This window comes from Dipteris shenzhenensis, chromosome 21 (genome assembly GCF_047967505.1).
Source record: "Dipteris shenzhenensis isolate YYH24624 ecotype China chromosome 21, Dip_SZ_1.0, whole genome shotgun sequence".
In the NCBI taxonomy this organism is placed as follows: Eukaryota; Viridiplantae; Streptophyta; class Polypodiopsida; order Gleicheniales; family Dipteridaceae; genus Dipteris; species Dipteris shenzhenensis.
The window spans coordinates 45,577,875-45,596,542 of record NC_141616.1 but is presented as its reverse complement, the minus strand read 5'-3'; the positions used below and the strand labels follow the sequence as shown (position 1 = coordinate 45,596,542).

The window sequence follows — 18,668 nt, the reverse complement described above, 5'->3', positions numbered from 1 at the left end:
AGAGTCGGCATTCCGTATACTACACAAGAGTGAAGATTACAGTAAACTGTCACCCCTGTGCACAGGGTGTGGCACCTCCAAGAAATGCCCATTCATGAAGACCCCACTTCCGTATCGCACAAATGTATTTCAATTGACAACTTACGACCTGACATGGAAGACATTAATCCCATAACATGCAAGTTGTTCCTATAGATATTCATGCCCCATTGTGTAGTGATGACCGACATGGCACATGGGTCACAACGAATCGAAGGTGTGCCCCCTTTATAAATCCTCATATTCTTTGTGTTCGTCAAGGATTTCCAATCACATGCGGAAGGAGTTCGGTCAAATATTACGGCTGTGCCTTGAGCTTTTCGCATACATAACAGAAGTCTTCGTCATGGGGCAAAAAAAAAAACGGCTATGCTTGACTATTTTAAATTTGCAAAAAGGCCATGGCTTTAGAGTCTCTTTAACATAAAACAAAGAAGGCAATTAAGTTCTCTTGTATTATTCTTTTCTATCCTAGACCCATGTAATGAACAAAAATGGTCTTAAAAATGTAAGCATTGTGCAGATACCAGTGCCATAAAAAAAACATTACAGTATACGTTAGCTCTCATAGCTCAACACCTACCCCTTCTCTTTCGTTGTCCATTCGGACTTTCTTCAACGCCACGATGTCTCCTGTAGCGATCTCTTTGGCCATGTAGACTTGCCTGAGGAATAACAGCACATTCAAACACTCACGATGCAAGAAAACGTACAAAACGAGGAGGAGAGTAGGAAAAGAGGCACAAAGAGAGAGAGAAAGAGAGTGGCTCGGGACCATAGGTATAAGGGGTATAGAAGACGGATAGCGCACAAAGGAATTGAGAACCGCTTGACAGACGCTTAACACATACGGCGCTAAAAATCCCAAAGGGGAATTGCGAGACTCAGACCTAGGTCATGAGAGGAAGAGGCTTGGACTCCGAAAGCTGAAAAGAATCGAATAAAAATTTCGATTGAGATTACAAAAGCAACATACCCGTACGTGCCCTCTCCGATCTGCTCTAACTTTTCGAAGACATCGACGCTCCTAGAGCCCCACGAGGGCGATTCTTCGAGGTTGAGCTGGCCGGGGGCGGCGACCGCCATCTCCTCTGCTACCTCTGCTGGCAGAAAAACTTAAGTGTCTCCTTAGAAGCTCTCTGTCTGTCTCCGGCCTCCTCAATACACGTCTAAGTCGCACTTTCGGTCTCCTTCCAATCAGTAAACAGCTGAAAGCAGGCAGGCAGTACTCGAAGCTCGAATTTTGATCTGCAGAGCTCAAGGTTGAGGGCAACCTATGGCGAAGTTAATCTTCCTCAGCGATAGAATCTGAAATCGATCTACGCAGAGCTTAGGAATGGCAGAGGGAACGTCATCGCCATAGCTGCCTCGCCATTGCACTCTCTTCCTGACGTAGGGTAAACTTACAACCACCTTTGATCAATCACAAATTGGTTAAATGGTTTCATTAATGCCTTTTTATTGTTAATGGCACATCATACTCGCTTAACTAATACATATAATTGGGCCTTCCCAATTTTATATTTCATAATTCTACATACGAATACGAATGTCAAAATGAAGCTAATTATCCTAGCGAGACAAATAGACAATTGGGCAAGCATTGAGCCAGAGAGTAGAGGGTATCGAGGTTGGGTAAAAGAACATGGAGAATAGACACTATAAGGAACATGGAGAATGGACACCACGGATTAAGAAAGATGGAAATGAATACCATGGAAAAAGTATGAAAAGCAAAACCTTTTAGTTTTCGTGGAAAAGCCAAAGATATAAAGCAAATTTTCGTACTTGATCTTAACTACTCTCTTCCTAGATTACTCAATGTCCCTCACAAACTAAGCAATGAATGAAAGACTCTTTCAAGTGGAGAGGTGATATAGTTAAAAGACTCATCACCTTTATGCAAAAGTGATAGACTTTATTTTTCATGCAGGTGATGATTGTTGTGCTAACAATCATTCTGTTTGGTATTGTCTAAGAGGGCCAAAAGAAGCAGTATTATGGTTTCAAAATGTGTCTTCGAGCTCAAAGCACAACGGGGCTCCAAGTGGAATGTTGAGAATGGTTTAGATTGCACCATCTAGAGATTACTATATAGGCTTCATTAAAGAAACCCTAAACCTAACCCTAAGCGTTAAATACATATATATTCTCATTTCCTTTCGTTTCAATGTAGTATACAGTTTGTCGTCTCTTAAGCACTCTCCTTTCTCACTCTCTCCATCTTCTTCAGCATGGTATCAAGCCTCCTTGTGTAGTGTGAGCTCCATCCTCCCTCATGAGAGCCAAGCCCTACTTTCGTCGAGGCATGACTCCCTCCTTTTGAGGCATTATTCTACTTCTTGCTTCCATTGTGCACTTCCAGTTTCCCTCTCCATCTTGAGATAAAAAGCTTGTCATTCTGATATATGGACTAAGGGTTAAGGTACTTTGAACTTTATGTGTTTCTTGAGTTCCTTAGTGACAGTTGTATTCTCTATGTGAGAGATTGTGTGAATTTTGAGAGAAAGAGAGTTTCTAAGAAAAGAGACAAAGAGATTGTAGCCCAAAGTTTGAGGAGTCCATTATCTTGTGTGTCATGGATTTTTTAGCCTTTGAGTATGTATGTCAGCGTGCAGCCATCTTGTCCAAGCAAATTGATGATAAAGAACTTTGTCTCATGTCAAGGCCCAATTGCCTCCAAATACCTTGCATGCTGCACAACTCCCAACATAACCTCATTGACCCCCCCCTCGACCTCTACATAACCTCTCAAAACCTTGAAGATGGTAATGCCATATTAGCATGTACTTCATGTTGACACATGGCACGTGGCAAAGTAGTTAAGGTATAGATAACCACCAAATTGACACATGGTAATTATCTACCACATCAACATCATGGTGTCACATGGCATCACCTTGTTACCTTATCCACTGTACCACGTGAGTAGTCCACATCAACATCTTATCCACTAGAGCACGTGGCGTCCCACTTCGGCACATCTACCACCTCATCATAGCTGCCATGTGGCATATATTACCACCTCAGCACTACCACTGGACTACCACTTAAGCACATAGGCCACATTATCATCTCTGCCTTATAAGCACATTAAGCACATTGTGCTACACAAGCACACTGATATTTGCATCACATGCACACCCACTACCATGTCATACAATGCATGCTAAGCACACCCCTCCTCTAGCACACTCTTGCACATTCACACTATATTTTGCATTAAAATGCATAATTTTTTAGAGTTACTTCATGCATAGAGTAGTGGATGGTTAGGCTAGCCGATCCTCTAGGTTAGTTTGGAGATCAAACTTTAAAAAATCCATTATTGCAAACTAATTGGGACATCTAGTCTCTATGACTTCAATTCCATGGATGAATAGGTGCCTCAACCAAGTTTATTTCAAAATCTTGAAATTACTTATTTTTAGATAGCTATATCTTAGTCGATTTGCATCTCATTTGAATGCAATTTGAAGTGATGTTTCAAAAATGAAAGTACATGTTATTTAAAAACAATGATGCCATAAAGCCTATTTTGGGGCATCATTTTCACTATAATCAATGCACTAATTAGGAAGTTATTTTTAGCTATTTGGCCATATCTTGGTCAATTTTGGTTATGTTTTAGTGTTATCTGTACCGACTTGTCTATCATATTAAATGCCATCCTTATCAAGCCATTTTTGCTATTGCAAGTACATTTTACCAAATAATAACTCTTGTAATAGTTTTGGTCGTTATTTTGGGCAATTTTGGCTATCCATTGGTCAAATGAAATTCGTATTCAGGTATGTTTGCAATGGCATGATGAGATTATTTCTTTGGACCAAAATAACAAATTTGATAATAATTGGATGTTTGAACTTGTGAACATAGTCCAAATGAAAAGTGGTGGAATACTATTATAAACAAAGAAAAGAGATTAGGAGCTCCAATATTATCTTCAACAACACCATTGACATTAGATAAAGTTCAAAGTTACTAAATAACAAAAAGAATATGATGAAAAGGCACAATTGGCATTCAGCCTTATCAACTTAAATGTCAAACATGTCAAAATTCTTATCCTTAGACGCATGGAGAGATCTATCCGCCACTTGATGCAAAGAGCAGTATAGAATCGCTATACTTGAAATTTAGGTGAACATGCATCCAAATTGCAGACAAAAATAGGTATTGATTACACTTGATCAAAACAAAGGACATAGTGGATCAATTGACATCTATTTAAATATTAGTTCATATTGCACTCATTAGTCTTGGCAAAGGCTATGATTAGCTAATGATAGCAATGGTTACTAGAGATGCACCACCATCTTTTTGAGATTATGTTAGACATACTTATGCAAGAATAGTGAAGAAGCATATTTATGCAATAAGTATGTTATACATGATACTTTTGCATAAGTATGTTAGACATACTCATGCAATAGTAGTTAAGAAGAGGTGCAAGAATTGATAGTAAAAGTCATGACCAAGCATTCTTTGCAAAGGAAGAGACGCAAATATAGATACTCAAAGTCTTGATCAAGCATTTTGTACTAAAGAAAGAGGCTTTCATAGAGAAAAAGGTAGAAACTTGGTAGATTCAATAATCAGGCCAGAGGACACTTTCCACACAATCCTAGTAGACATTCTAATAGTTAACAATCTTCATCAGGTCATCATTATCATCAGCATATCAAGGTCCTCCACTCAAAGGGGGACATGGAATCCCAAAAAGGAAACTTTGGAAGAGGAAGTCATCAAAATAATCAAGATGTAAATACTTGGTGGTTTGGTTCAAGTGCAAGGAATCACATGACTCTTGACAAGGATTGGTTTTAATAACTACACCCAAAGGAAAGTTTTAAAGAGAATGTGATAACGGGTGATCACACACCGCATAAAATCGAATATACAATTTCACAGTGATAAACGTATTGCACATAGTATTGGTGGTGCTTTTTATGTTCCCAACTATGGCACAAAATCTTAATTCCATTGATGACTAAGAACAGTAAGGAATTTTTTTCGAATAAGAATTGACATTCTATTATTAGTAAAGGTGCCAAGATTGGAAAAATGTTCATGCTTTGATCAATGTTTTCAATTAAGAGAGCCATTGTTTCTCATCATCATAATCAAGATACATATCTCAATAGACTACGGCATAAGAGGTTTGGACAAGTCAATTTCAAGATCCAAATCTGAACATGGTAAAAAGTCTTGCACAAGTTACACTTGGAAATCATGTTGGATGGGAAAACAACACAGGGGCAACCATGTCCAACATCATGGTGATGTTCTCTAGATCCATTCACTTAATAGTTACCATTCACTTAATAGTTAGAACATTATACTTCTTCACCTTCATTGATTATTATTATTATAGAAAGACTTGGATACACTCTTGAAGTAGAATTAGGATTCTCTCAATGCATTCAGGGATTTCAAAGCACTTATGGAAAAATAAAGTGGCAAAATTATCCACAGTAATAATGGAGGAGAATACAAGTCATTTGAGTTCAATGATATTGCACACACTTTGGGATAGAATATAATTCGCTTGCAAATATATTGGGTAGAAACTTGAGATATAGCTATATATTTTATGAATAAAAGTTATACTACTATCTTGCAAAACATAACACTAAAAGGGGCATTCATAAGAATTAAGCACTCACTTGATCATTTGAGAGTGTTTGGCTCTCTCACTATTCACAGGATTGGCTCTCTCACTTATGCACATGTTCCAAATGAGATCAAGAAAAAACTTGATGTCATGATATTAAGAAGAAGTTGAAGCATGCGGCTAGGCATACAAGTTGTATGATCTAGGTTGGTAATTTCCAAATATGTCATTCTTGATTAAACTCATCATACTTTGATTAGCCTACAAAAGTTTAAATACATATTCCATTTTGAGATCCACTAATTCAAATAATTACCTTGCCAACATAATCAAACAATGCCCAATCCATAATGACCACACAAAGCAAAGGCAAGAAAAATTATTGACATTGGAACCACCATAGTCATGAATGACATCCCGGAAAGTTCCATTGCAAATGTTAGAAGATCTTCTCATGGGAGAAAAGAACCACATAGGTGGACTTACAAAACTAATTTTTATTTCATGGAGAAAGTTATGGACATTGATGAACATGCATCCTTCAAAGGAGTAATTAAACTACTTGAATTGTAGCATGCCATGGTAGAATACAATGCTCTCATCAAGAGCCAAACTTGGTCTTTATTAGATATTTTGGCAGAGTAGAAGCCCATTGGATGCAAGTGCATTTATAGAATAAAGTTGAATCAAAATGGTATTGCTGGCAAGTACAAAGCCAAACTTGTTGCCAAAGGTTAGGCACAAGGATATGGCACACACTATGAAGAAATTTTGCACTAGTTGTTGTAAAACCAATGACCATTAGAATAGTTAGTGTTCTAGCATCATTTTTGATTGTCTAGTACATCAAATGGATGTGAAAAATGCTTTCTTAAATGTCTTTTAGGATGAAGAAATCTACATGCAACAACCAAAAGGTATGCTGTCAAAGGTCAAGAAAATTATGCACCAGTTGTTACAAAAATGATGACTATTAGAATAGTCGTTGCTCTGGCATCACACCTTGCTTGGCAAATACATTAAATGGATATAAAAAATGCTTTCTTGAATAGATTTTTGGAAAGAAATTACATGCACCAACCAAAGGGTTATGTTATTGGTCAAGCAAAAAGTTTGCAAATTGCTCGAATCCTTGTGTGGATTAAAGCAAGCACTAAGAGCATGGACTGCCAATATCCATAATCACTATATCATTAACCATTAGATCTAAATCCTTCTTTATACATCAATAAAACATCACAAGACAGTGTTCATATTTATAGATGATTTAATCATAACAATATCCAATGGTAAGCTAATTTTACAAGTCACAAGTTAGCTCACATCAAATTTTTTAACATGCAGGACATGGAAGACCTCCATTATTTCCTTGGCATAGAAATATGGAGAGATACATGGTATTGTGCTAACTCAAGGTAAGTACACTCAAAAAGTTATGAAGCAATTTCTCATGCATTATTGTTGCAAACCCTTGTCTACTAGTCACTATATACAATTTCTCAACAATATAGACAACCCATTGGAGTCTAATTTGTTTGATAATTATCAAACCCAAAATTTTGCATTCAAGTGGTCTCCTAAGTTAGTATATGTAGAATTTCAAACCCAAGATTACCAAACGCAATATTTTATATTTAATCGGCATACTAAGTCAGTATATGTAAATTTCCAAAAGGCTCATCTAGATATAGCTTAAAGAGTTATCATATATCTTCATGATACATGGAATCAAATATGATAAATCCATAGATTTAGACCTTTATGGTTGTACTAATGCAGATTGGGCTAGTAGTGTGAATGAAAAAAATCCTTTAGTGTTGAACCATCAAACTTCTTGTGCCAAAACAAGAAGCAACCAATTGTAGCTTTATTATCTATTGAATCAAAATATAGAGGATCTAACAATGGTGCTCCATGATAAGTAGTATTATTTAGAAGGTTACTCTCTGAACTTGAGATTTTATTAGGTGATCTTACTACAATAGTATTCAATTGTCAAACGAACCTAGCGTTTCATGCCAAATCAAAGCATATTGAACTGTCACTTCATATGTGAGAAAGTAATTAGTGGTGAGATTTCATGTTCTTACACAAGCACAAGCTACAAATATCTCTCTCTCTCTCTCTCTCTCTCTCTCTCTCTCTCTCTCTCTCGTGTGTGTGTGTACATGCACGCGTGTGCGTGTTATGCATGCATTAAATCAATGATTCACTAAAAAAGGTGTGTGTCTACATGCACAAGCATGTGTGTGTGTGTGTGGGTGCATGCACACACATACACACACACACATGCACACACACACATGCACACATGTACACACACATGCACGTACACACATCTATGCATAGAAATTTTCAACATTGGCTTGGTATCCTCGAGAATCATCTTAATCAACATCTGAAGTTGTACATGCTTTTTCCATTGCACTTTGTGTACATTTTTTTAGTTTTCTTGTCTATCATCTTTTTTTTCTTTTTCTTTTGTTTTCCTTGTCTACCATCTTTGTTTTCATAATAAAAGTTTTCTTATTTTTATTCTCTATCACCTTTGTTGACATAATGCAACTTTTTCTTTTCAAAAAATATAAGAGAATATTATGTAAAGTACCCTCTACATCTCCGATGCAATTTAAGAGGGGCTATTGAGAATGGTGTAAATAGAACCATCTAGAGAGGACTACATAGGGTTCATGGGACGAACCCTAAGTCTAAGGGGTGCCACATGTATGTATTCTCATTTTCTTTCATTTTAATGTAGTGTATAAGTAGTCATATTTTGTGCACTCCTCTTTCTCACTTGCTCCACCTTCTTCAAAACTTTGTATAATTTTTGAGAAAGTAATGTAATTTTGAGCACCGCTATGTCACACTATCAACCAATACTATAAATGACAAAGCTATGTCACTTAACACTATGCCTGAGTTGAGTTTTTTCAAAGCGTCACTAATAGATAAAAATATAAATTTGATTGAGTTGCATAAAGACTAAAGTCATAGTCATATATTGAAAGCCAATCAAGTCAATTTGTGACATTTCAATATATAGTCATATATTGAAAGCCAATCAAGTCAATTTGTGACATTTAAAAATGAATAAGTTACATTACTAAGTGATAAAATAGAGAGGATGTTCTTAAGCAACAAAGGCAACCCTTTACCTCTCCCAAAACAACAATGCACAAAAAAAGGGATGGAAAAGTACTTCCCCTCCATCTCCCTCTAGCCAACTTGATCTCATCCTCCCCATTCCCCAACTTGGTAGTCCTTACTCTCACCTTCTTGCAATTAGTTAGATGTTAAGTCATTTCAATTGCTTCTTCTTTCTTGAATTAGTAGAAGAAAAGGCTATTTAACTATCTTAAGATCAATCTAAATATTGGGAGAATCTAACTATAGGAGGAGGACATTACCTAGATGACTTGCTTCTCTTCCTTCTCTTGCAATCTCTCCCTTAGTGTAGGACAACCAATGATTATTTTCTCTTTAACCTCTTGTTTTTGTTATCTCCCACTTGTAGTCTTTATTGTGGGCAATCTATCCCCAATGTTCTCTTCTTCGCATTCATGAAGCCAACGGCTTAAAGGAGATCATCCATCTTGTTTATCAGATGTCTCATTTGAGTGCCTTTTGCTCTTATTTATTAGATGCTTTTTAGCCTCAAATATTTTCCCAAAATCCTATTTGTCCAATTGGTATCACTTTGATCAATTCAAATAATTTAGCATCCTCAAATATTTTCCCAAAATCCTCTTTGCCCAATTGGTATCACTTTGATCAATTCAAATAATTTAGCATCCTCCATTACACCAAGAAAAACCAGATCAAGTGAGTGGAACTTAGAAGTCTTTTTCATGTAGCTAGTTTAGACAAATGTTATGTGTGACTTTAGGTTGAAGAAGAAACTTTTCTCCCACTGACTATTTGGGTCATACATGTAGCATACTAGCCATATATACTTCCATACAAGAACATGTGATAAGAATTAGTCACATCTTGCTTTGGGTCAGCACTCCACTACGTGAGCTACTGGATAGAGCATTAGGTAAGGCGACTGACTTGCAAGTACTACTAGGAATAAGTTCAAGGACTAGAATTATAGTCCTATGGGGTGGAGACACAACCAAAATGGGTATGCTCTAAAGAAGACCTCTGACATCCACGAAAAGATTTGGATGAGCAATCCACAAAGTGATGTTTTTTCTAGGAATGTAGGCATAAGATTGCATTATTGTGTGGTTAAGAAATGCATTTAGAGGGCAAACATCATCACAAAATGTATTTTTCAAGAATACATTTTCAACAAACTACAATGATGTAAATCAAGGTAAAAATGACCATAACCAGTAAAATGAAAGGTTGGGTTCTTCAAAAGAATTCTAAGAGTACGTGAAAGACAGTCAAGAGGGAGGATGATTGCATATATAATGAGCGGGGCCTAAAGATGATATTCCATATTCCCTTGACTATCTTGCAAGGCTCTGAAGATCAATCCATTAATTTGTTGATAGTTTTTTGGGACCAAGAAAACTGAATTCTCACAAGTTTGCTAAACGTTGGCATGCCAAAGAGAACTGGACAAAGATCATGAGGCCTCAAACCAATACATGAGTGTAACAGGCGGTAGAAAAACCAAGAGCAACAATGTCATGTAGCCACTAAGGCGATTGACCAGCAAACATAGCTCAAGCTCAAGCACTGTTACTATGAGTAAGTCGGATGAAGCAAGAAATTGCATGCAAAATCATTGCGTTGAGCTGGTGACATGCAATTGATGCGGTCTTTCATGGGTTTGATGCTCACAAGTTTGATGCGCCAGTGTTTATGAAAGTGAAGAAAATCATCACTTATGTGATGCTTATGGGTTTGATGCACCATTGTTTTGTGGATGGCAATCGAGCATAAGCCACTCAAAGTAGAGGTGGCTAACTAAAAACTAAGCTCATGTCATACTGGTATGAAGGTACACAACACAATAGCTGTGGAAAGTGAGATCATAGACGTCAACGCATTGCGTACGCTATGTTTTTGGCACTTACTAGAGTGCAAACTTGTGATACAAGGAGGTTGTGAGGTGGGAAACATGGCAATTTGGAGTTTTACAACAACGAGCACTAAGGTAGGCTACTGATTAGAAAATGGACACATGCTTAGCTTTGGCTACATAGGTTCATTACCAAAATGTGAGAACTAATGTTTTGTGTTGCACTATGCTAAGTAACACGTAAGGTGGATATAATGAGTAAGCGGCTCTCAAAATAATATGCATGGATTGATATGATTCCAAGCACAAGATAGGGAATTCCTGACGCCTAAAAAGTGGCAGATTGGGTACATATGATCATGGAAATACAATGACCACAATACAATTAGCTCAAAATGTATTAAAATGATTATTGGCAATCACTGCATCTCTGAATATCATTATTCTTCCTTTTCTATGGGGCATAGAATATACAAAAATACTTTTAGAAAACACATGGATATTGTGGACATTTGAGAAGAAAAGGGTGGTGGACATTTAAGAACCAAGAAGAATGACAACAATTTGAGTGGACATAACTAGCTCGATCACGAGGTAATTATTTTGTATGTATTCAAACTCCAACATGCAAAATTGATAATAAGGAGATCTCATAGGGTACTTGTTTGTGCACAATGAAGTAGAAATTGCCACACAAGGTGGCAGTGGTAGACCAAAGGCCAAGCTCACATCTACGGAATCAATAGAGGAGTCAGACTACTGTGAAACCATAGTAGTTGAAGACAAAGGTGAGCCCAAGAGGTATTTTTTGATCATCACACCTCATAGTATCATTTGTTATACAAAAAATGGTAGCAAATGGATATTTTCTTGTTCATCACACCTATGGAAAACTTTCATTCCCTCTTGGTAGCAAATGCATGCTATGATTTGCCAAGGTCTCTACTTTGATCAGTGGTCATAATCATCCCTAAAACGGCAATGATACATAGAATGGTAGGCATAAATGTGTGGGATGTTAAATAGCTTAATCAACATGGTCCATTATGTACAAATGGATGCAACTTTCACTCATCGTGTGACCTTGTACAGTGATTACAAAAGGAGTGGTCACAATAAATTAATACAAATCATGGAGCATCTAGAAGCACATGAATTTAGTATGGAAATCCCTCATGAGGCACCCCCAACTAAGGTGCTATTGTTGTTATGACATCGATAACAAGTGGAGTTTTGCAATGTAGCATGTAGTCCCGCAGTTTAAGGTTTTTTGTTCTTACAATTCCTTGTTGTGGATGGATGTAGTGAGTGGAACTCCAACATTAATACAATTGTCTCATTTTTTCTTTTCATGAAGGGTAAATCTTACTTAGTAATGTATTCTTTGGCCTTGATTTCTTCCATCAATACATAGTCACATCATGTAAAAGTATTGTTCAAAAGTTGTATGGGTTTTGTCACAAGTAAGTCTTGCAACACACACACACACACACACACACACACACACACACACACACACACACACACACACATATGAAATCATAGGTGCAAAATGCATGCACATGCATGTGCATAGTTTCTCTCTCTCTCTCTCTCTCTCTCTCTCTCTCACACACACACACACACACACACACACATTCTCTTGGTTCATGAATCAATTGATGTTCTTCTCTCCTTATTTGATTGTTGTAGTAGCTCCTCATGAGTGGTGCATATCTTTTGAATGACACTTATAAAACTATTAATTATTTCAAACTATCATGCTTATGAGAATAATGCATAAAACTTTATGCATATAACACTAATGCATGGGCTATACACAACTAGTTATTTCCCCATTATAGATGCTTTTCTAAACTAGTGCCTATGTTTAGCCATTTTATGTGTCTAGCTTGTCTTAACGCCTATGATTTTTTATTTTCACTTAATATAGGCTCTTCATAAAATTATTTTTTGACCTTGTAGAGCTAATTATTATCTTACTTATACTCAATTATTGTAGGCATTAAACAATAAATTAGATTGGGCTTCACATTATGAAGCTCTCAACCATATACACAAAGGCCAAAAGGCAAACCATGATTGGCCAAATAGGTCATTAGCTAAGGTTTTCCAAGATGAATTGATATAGCTGAGATGATTGGGCAGTAATTCCTTTGCTTTACTATAAAGAAGGATGTTTGTGTCATCCTCTTCCTTTACAAAAGATTTGAATGAGCTACATCAACCTTGGCATTACTAGTGAATAATGTTCAAGTTAGCCAATTCGCTTTGTTGTCAAATTTGTGTTGCACCTAGTATGTATCTTGTCCCTTTCTCTTCTTATGTAGACAAATATACATTGGTCTACGAGCCAACATAGCAACTTATGTTTCTTGATATTCCATGGATGGTGGATTTTTCTTTAAGCCCAATTTCTTTTCCTTGTTCATTATTTAGTTTCAAGCAAGGTACACCAGCTGAGTTGCATCTCTTCATCATGTATCTAGCTGCTGACTTTTGTGTTGATGTACATGCCTCTTGCCTACACTCAGTTGTGCCTCAACTTGCGAACTTGTCTTCCTTCTCTCTTCGGTCTCTTGCTTGACAAACTTTATTCCTTGAGTATAAGCATGGACAATCTCAAGAAATGATAGACTTGGATGCATCTACACCCTCGATGTAATTCATTCTAACCTTTAAATATGTGACCTATTATAAGCTATAGATATGTAAACTATTCTAATCCATAGATACATAATCCATTGAATTCTTGAAATGCTCTTTGGTAATTTACAAAATAATTTAGTTCTAATGATGGTCGCTATTGTGTACTCTATATCTATGCATGATTAAATAGATACATGCATTCAAATATACTTGAATCCAAATGCCTATGCTCTTTTTTATAGAATCTTATCTATTTTACTTTGTATTTAATAATAATTGTGTTCTTTTCAATCAAAGAAGCTCTATAGCTTGCAACCATGTCCACCTATTTGAGAAATAAATCCTTTTATATGTCCTTCTTGTCTTTTCAATTTTCTAAAATGTAATTCAATAAAGTTATTTTGGGACTTTTTCCTCCGATTTGGGATATATATACAATGTTTTTGTGGATATTTAGTGCCCCCCTTCCTACCCCCCTGCATGCATGCACATGCACACACACACAACCACATGCACACACCCACATGCACATGTGCCTACGCGCATGCGCACACACACACATGATTGTCGTAGTAGCAATTGCATAGGATTCTCCTCATAAGTGATGCATTCTAGTTTACTTTTAAAATGATTAACACTTTTAAAGCTACTATCTTTCCATTTTTATGCCTATGAATCTAATGAATAAATTTTTATGCATATAATGCTAATGCATGGGTTGTACTTGAATCGTTATTTTCCCCATTATAGATTATTTTCTAAACTAGTGTGTATGTCTTCACCATTTATATGTGTAGCTAGTCTTGGATATCGTCCTAATGCCTATGCTTATTTGTTTTTCACTTAATACAAGTTTTTCCCAGAAAAGCTTTTTTGACCTTGTAGCTAGTCATTATCCTATACTAAATGTATAATAGGGTCATGTTATAAGCTTATGCATCAATTGATAATGTGTATTGGTTTTTACATTATGAAAGCACATGCATACAAATAGGCATTGCACGCACACATGCATATGCATACACTCATGCATACAGATAGGCCCACGTGCATGCACACACACACATGCACATACATAGGCACATGCGTGTGCACACACGTGCATGCATGCACATACACACACAATTTTTTATACAAAGTAATACTTATATTACTGAGTGGGAAACCTCAAAAGTGGTGAAACCCATCATGAAGTACAAGTTCAAAAATTACAAATAAAAGATCCCGACACGAGAATCAGGAAACTTAAGATGCAATAATCAAGTAGAATCTGAGTGAGATACTAAGAGTACATCTTTCAGAGTCAATTGTTGGGTTTCCCAAAATTTTTGTAGAGGAACAACTTCACAAGTATTGAAATGAATCTGTTTGATCCACCTATGATTCTTATGAATGATAGCCGGTATTCTAAAATTTTGAAGCAGTTGGATCAAATGCCGACTTCAAAGCTCTAGATTAAAAGAAGTATCAGAAGCTGCATCTTGGATAGAGAGGCAAGTATCCACATTTGATTTAGGTGTAGTAACAATGGACTCAACCTTAATTCCAACAGTGGAGTCTCCATAGTTGTATCTGAATGAGGTAACATATGCGAGTCCAATTGATCAGAATGAGGCTCTGCCTGAGATACTTTACCATCTCAAAAATTCAAAGACACTTGTGTATCAGCTTGAGTGCATGAGCATGCGTGCGCACACGCACACACACATACACACACAAAAAATTTTAAAATAATTTTGGTTAGTAAATATATCTCACACACATAGACACTTATTTCTTTACACACACGAACACACACATGTATACTTTCCCAACTATGAATTATTCTTTTATGTACCCCCTATGATATAACTCATTAGCTCCTTACTCCACTTGTGACTTAAACTTCACTTGTGGCTTAAATTTGTTTAAATTATCTAAGAATTCATATGGTTGTCTATATTCCTAGGTAATGCGATAACAAGCCAAGAAAAACAGGCATTACCTATCTACCCAAACGTAACTATGATGTTATAACAACGAGTTTGTTTGGATGGTGGCAGGTAAAGTGGACCCCGACCTCAAAACTTAGACTGCCTAAGGATTTGACGTATTTTTTTAATATTATGTTTGTCAAACTCAATATTATTAACATTTCTTAATTTTCATCGAAATTTTTGCAAACTCTAGTTGTTGCATTTTTCAACTTAGATGTCTCAAACATTTTTTCCTTATATGTTTTCCTTTTTTAACTTTTCATCTAATTGATGGAATCAATTGTATGGCTCAATTATTGATGGCACTTTTAAATTTAAACACACACACACACATGCACTCACACATGAGTACACACAAGCATATGCACATGCATACAAGTGCATGCACACACACATGAGAATCAAAGCACAACATCAAGTAAACCATATATTAATGTGTTGTGAGGGAGCTTAACACCTTCATAGGATGGGCAACTTAACAACCTAAGGGGTCAAGATGTATAGGGGAAGTGGATATGTAGGCTATTGAAATTTGATTATCTTGGTTGGATGTGAAGGCATGCATTCAGAAAGAATGGTTTTTGTCGACATAAAACAAACAAAATCTATCACAGATTGTCTGGTCCAACGTGAAAGCAAAGCTAGGAAAAACGTTTCTCTATATATGATGTGTTAGCTTGGGATGTGGACGCATCTATTCTACAAAATGTAAATGACAATGCATGTCTCATAAGAAAGCTTATCATTCAATGATGTGATATAGAAAATTTTGACTATAAGTCAAGTGAATACTTCACAGAATGATTGGTTTGCTTAATTCACTTACTTATGTTAATTTTTGCTTAATGAAACTACATGCTTTTAGCATGTAGTTTCATTCTATGTTTGGATTGTTTCTACGGCAAAGGAGCCTCAAGTCTCTAATAATGAGGTATATGTTTAATGTCCTATAACTGTTGGTTTGTGCATTTGATTGATTGCTAAAATTCAGAGGATTTTTAACTTTTTAAAGGTTTTAGTGCACTCATATTTTATTGGATTTGTGAGTTATGTATGTTTCACATTTGTAATTTGTGCATTTGATTGATTGTTAAAATTCAAAGGATTTTTAACTTTTTATAGTTTTAGTGCACTCATATTTTATTGGATTTGTGAGTCATGTATGTTTCACATTTGTAATTTTGAAACTTGCATTCATGCTACACGTGCATTTATTGCTCAAAGTGATAAATTTTCCTTGAAATATTTTGTATGTTTGTTTGAAACTTTCAAAACTTCCAAGACGTAGGTTTTTATGGATAAATCTTACTTGTTTAAACATGTATTTATATGGTCCTTTTGAAAGCCTCCAATTAGAAGGTTGTATGAAAAAATACAATGCCTTGATTTCACACTTCTCTCATTGATTTCACCCTTGGAAATCAAACTTGCCACCCTATTGTGCCAGCCATTAGAGTCTTCTATCACACCTAAAAATCTATCACACAAAGTTTGACATAAACCCTGCCCAAACATTAGGTGCCCCATTGTCCGCTCCAGTTTGAGATGTCATCGGTACATAAGGAAGCCATCTCCACCCTTGCTATGCAGTGCACCATCAAAATGTCGCATGCACACATCCCTGTGCTGTCCCTCTAATTTTTGCACAAACTAGTGTACCCATGTAGTCTTCCCATCAATCCCATAACTTGGGCATCGATTGTTTGCAACCATCACACCTTGATGATTGCATTGGCGCTTGTTGCATATGACAACTGCACCTCGAGCAAGAGTTGCCACCCTATCAACAGTCAAACTTGTCATTGGTGTTGGTTGACAGCTTGTATTCCACATCACTTCTTCTACAAAGAAGACTGTACAATCAACCAGATGGATGCTCAATAATAAGAAGGGTCCACAAAACTTTATTTATTTGAAACAAAGTTCCAAACATTTAAAGATTGCAAAAAAACGTTCTAGATGATTTTATTATAGGAAGGATTATAAGCCCTTACCAGATTTGTACAATGTGACAAAATTCAAGAGGGCATTTTAGTTGCAGTTTAGGCACCTAATCCAAAATTATACTTGGATGGTTAAGGTGGCCTAACTTGTGTGGCCAAGCTTGTTTAGCTAGCAAGGGATAAAGAGGGAATCCCTACCACATTCACAGATTTGCGGTATGAGCTAAACCCTTTTAAAAGTCTCCCAAAATATAAAATGAGATGGATTGCTTGCAAAAGAAATGTGAATGGGTTCCAAACTAAGAATTTGACAAAGGTAAAAGTGAGTAGCATTATTCATTGCTGAGGACTCTAAAGTCTTAAAAAAGGAGTGGATATGATGTTGAAAAATGTTTCACAATCCCTGATTGTAGCCCCACACACACTGAATATTATCATTTGAGTAGACTTGATCCATCAACTTAAAATACAAAACTAGTATCTGACGACTTTGAATGAGATTCAAAAGCATAGGATAACAATTGTTATGCCTTGCTCTAAACAAAGGGTGTATCTTTGCACTACCTATATGTTAAATTCAACAAACTCTTCAATTACTTCATGATTATAACCCTATGCATATATTATCATATATTTTCACTATCAAAAATTGAAGAAAGGTGTGGAGGTGACTTGCATAGTTTTGCAATTGAACCGACTTTTGGACTTCACTAGATCATCATTGATTGGAGGCCACCAATTTACAACCTTGTTGAATTTTTAGTTTTATCAGGTCATATTCATGTGGACTTGACTTATGCACTGTTACAAATACACCCAATTTCAGAGTTTACCGAGTGAGTATTAAGTGGAGGTAACCATCATAGGAAAGTGTCCAAATTAAGGGAGAAAGTACAAAAAAGTTGAATACTGCATTGAAAGTAAATTTCTTTTTTTAAAATTTCACAAGATGTAAAAACACTAATCATACTATGGAACATTTTTTGAGTTCCTACTATTACCATTCACCCTATTTTAAGGGGTCAAAATCCCAGTATCATGTGCAATAAATGCAAAGCCCACTGAATGTATCGATTTGAGTTGTTAAAGAAAACATTGTGGTGATTTTTAAGTTTCTATTGAAAAGGGGCTAGCTAAAAAAGAAGTAATGGTTTCTAATGACACCATGTTGCAAAAGGGTTAAAAAGTAACCAAAAATAATGTTTTGGTGACCACCAATATACACTGGTATGAAATGGTAAAGTTAATTTTTGTACGAATAAAAATGTAAAGAATAATCCAAATTAGAGTATAATTCATATTCATTTTGAGCGCATCATGATGATCATGAAAGTCAAGTAACTCAAAAAAGGAAGAAGAATGAGACAAATTAAAAAAAAAGCTTAGGAATATAGTTTGATCTACACCTACTACATCATTCCCTTCATCTCTAGTTCAAGATATGCTTCAAATAGATCACTAGG

General features: G+C 36.1%; 1 protein-coding gene across 1 annotated transcript in view; it reads right to left on the bottom strand.

Annotated features, from left to right (window-relative positions):
• Positions 1–1,453, bottom strand: part of LOC147888934 (cyclin-dependent kinase C-1-like) — an 84,150-nt gene extending 82,697 nt beyond the window's left edge. The window contains exons 1-2 of the mRNA XM_087392291.1: positions 1,016–1,453; positions 623–704 (exon numbers count right to left, since the gene is read on the bottom strand). Of these exons, the coding sequence (XP_087248417.1) occupies positions 623–704; positions 1,016–1,125 (192 nt within the window). The 5' untranslated portion in view covers positions 1,126–1,453. The remainder of the gene's footprint in view (positions 1–622; positions 705–1,015) is intronic.
• Between the last annotated feature and the right edge of the window lie 17,215 nt (positions 1,454–18,668).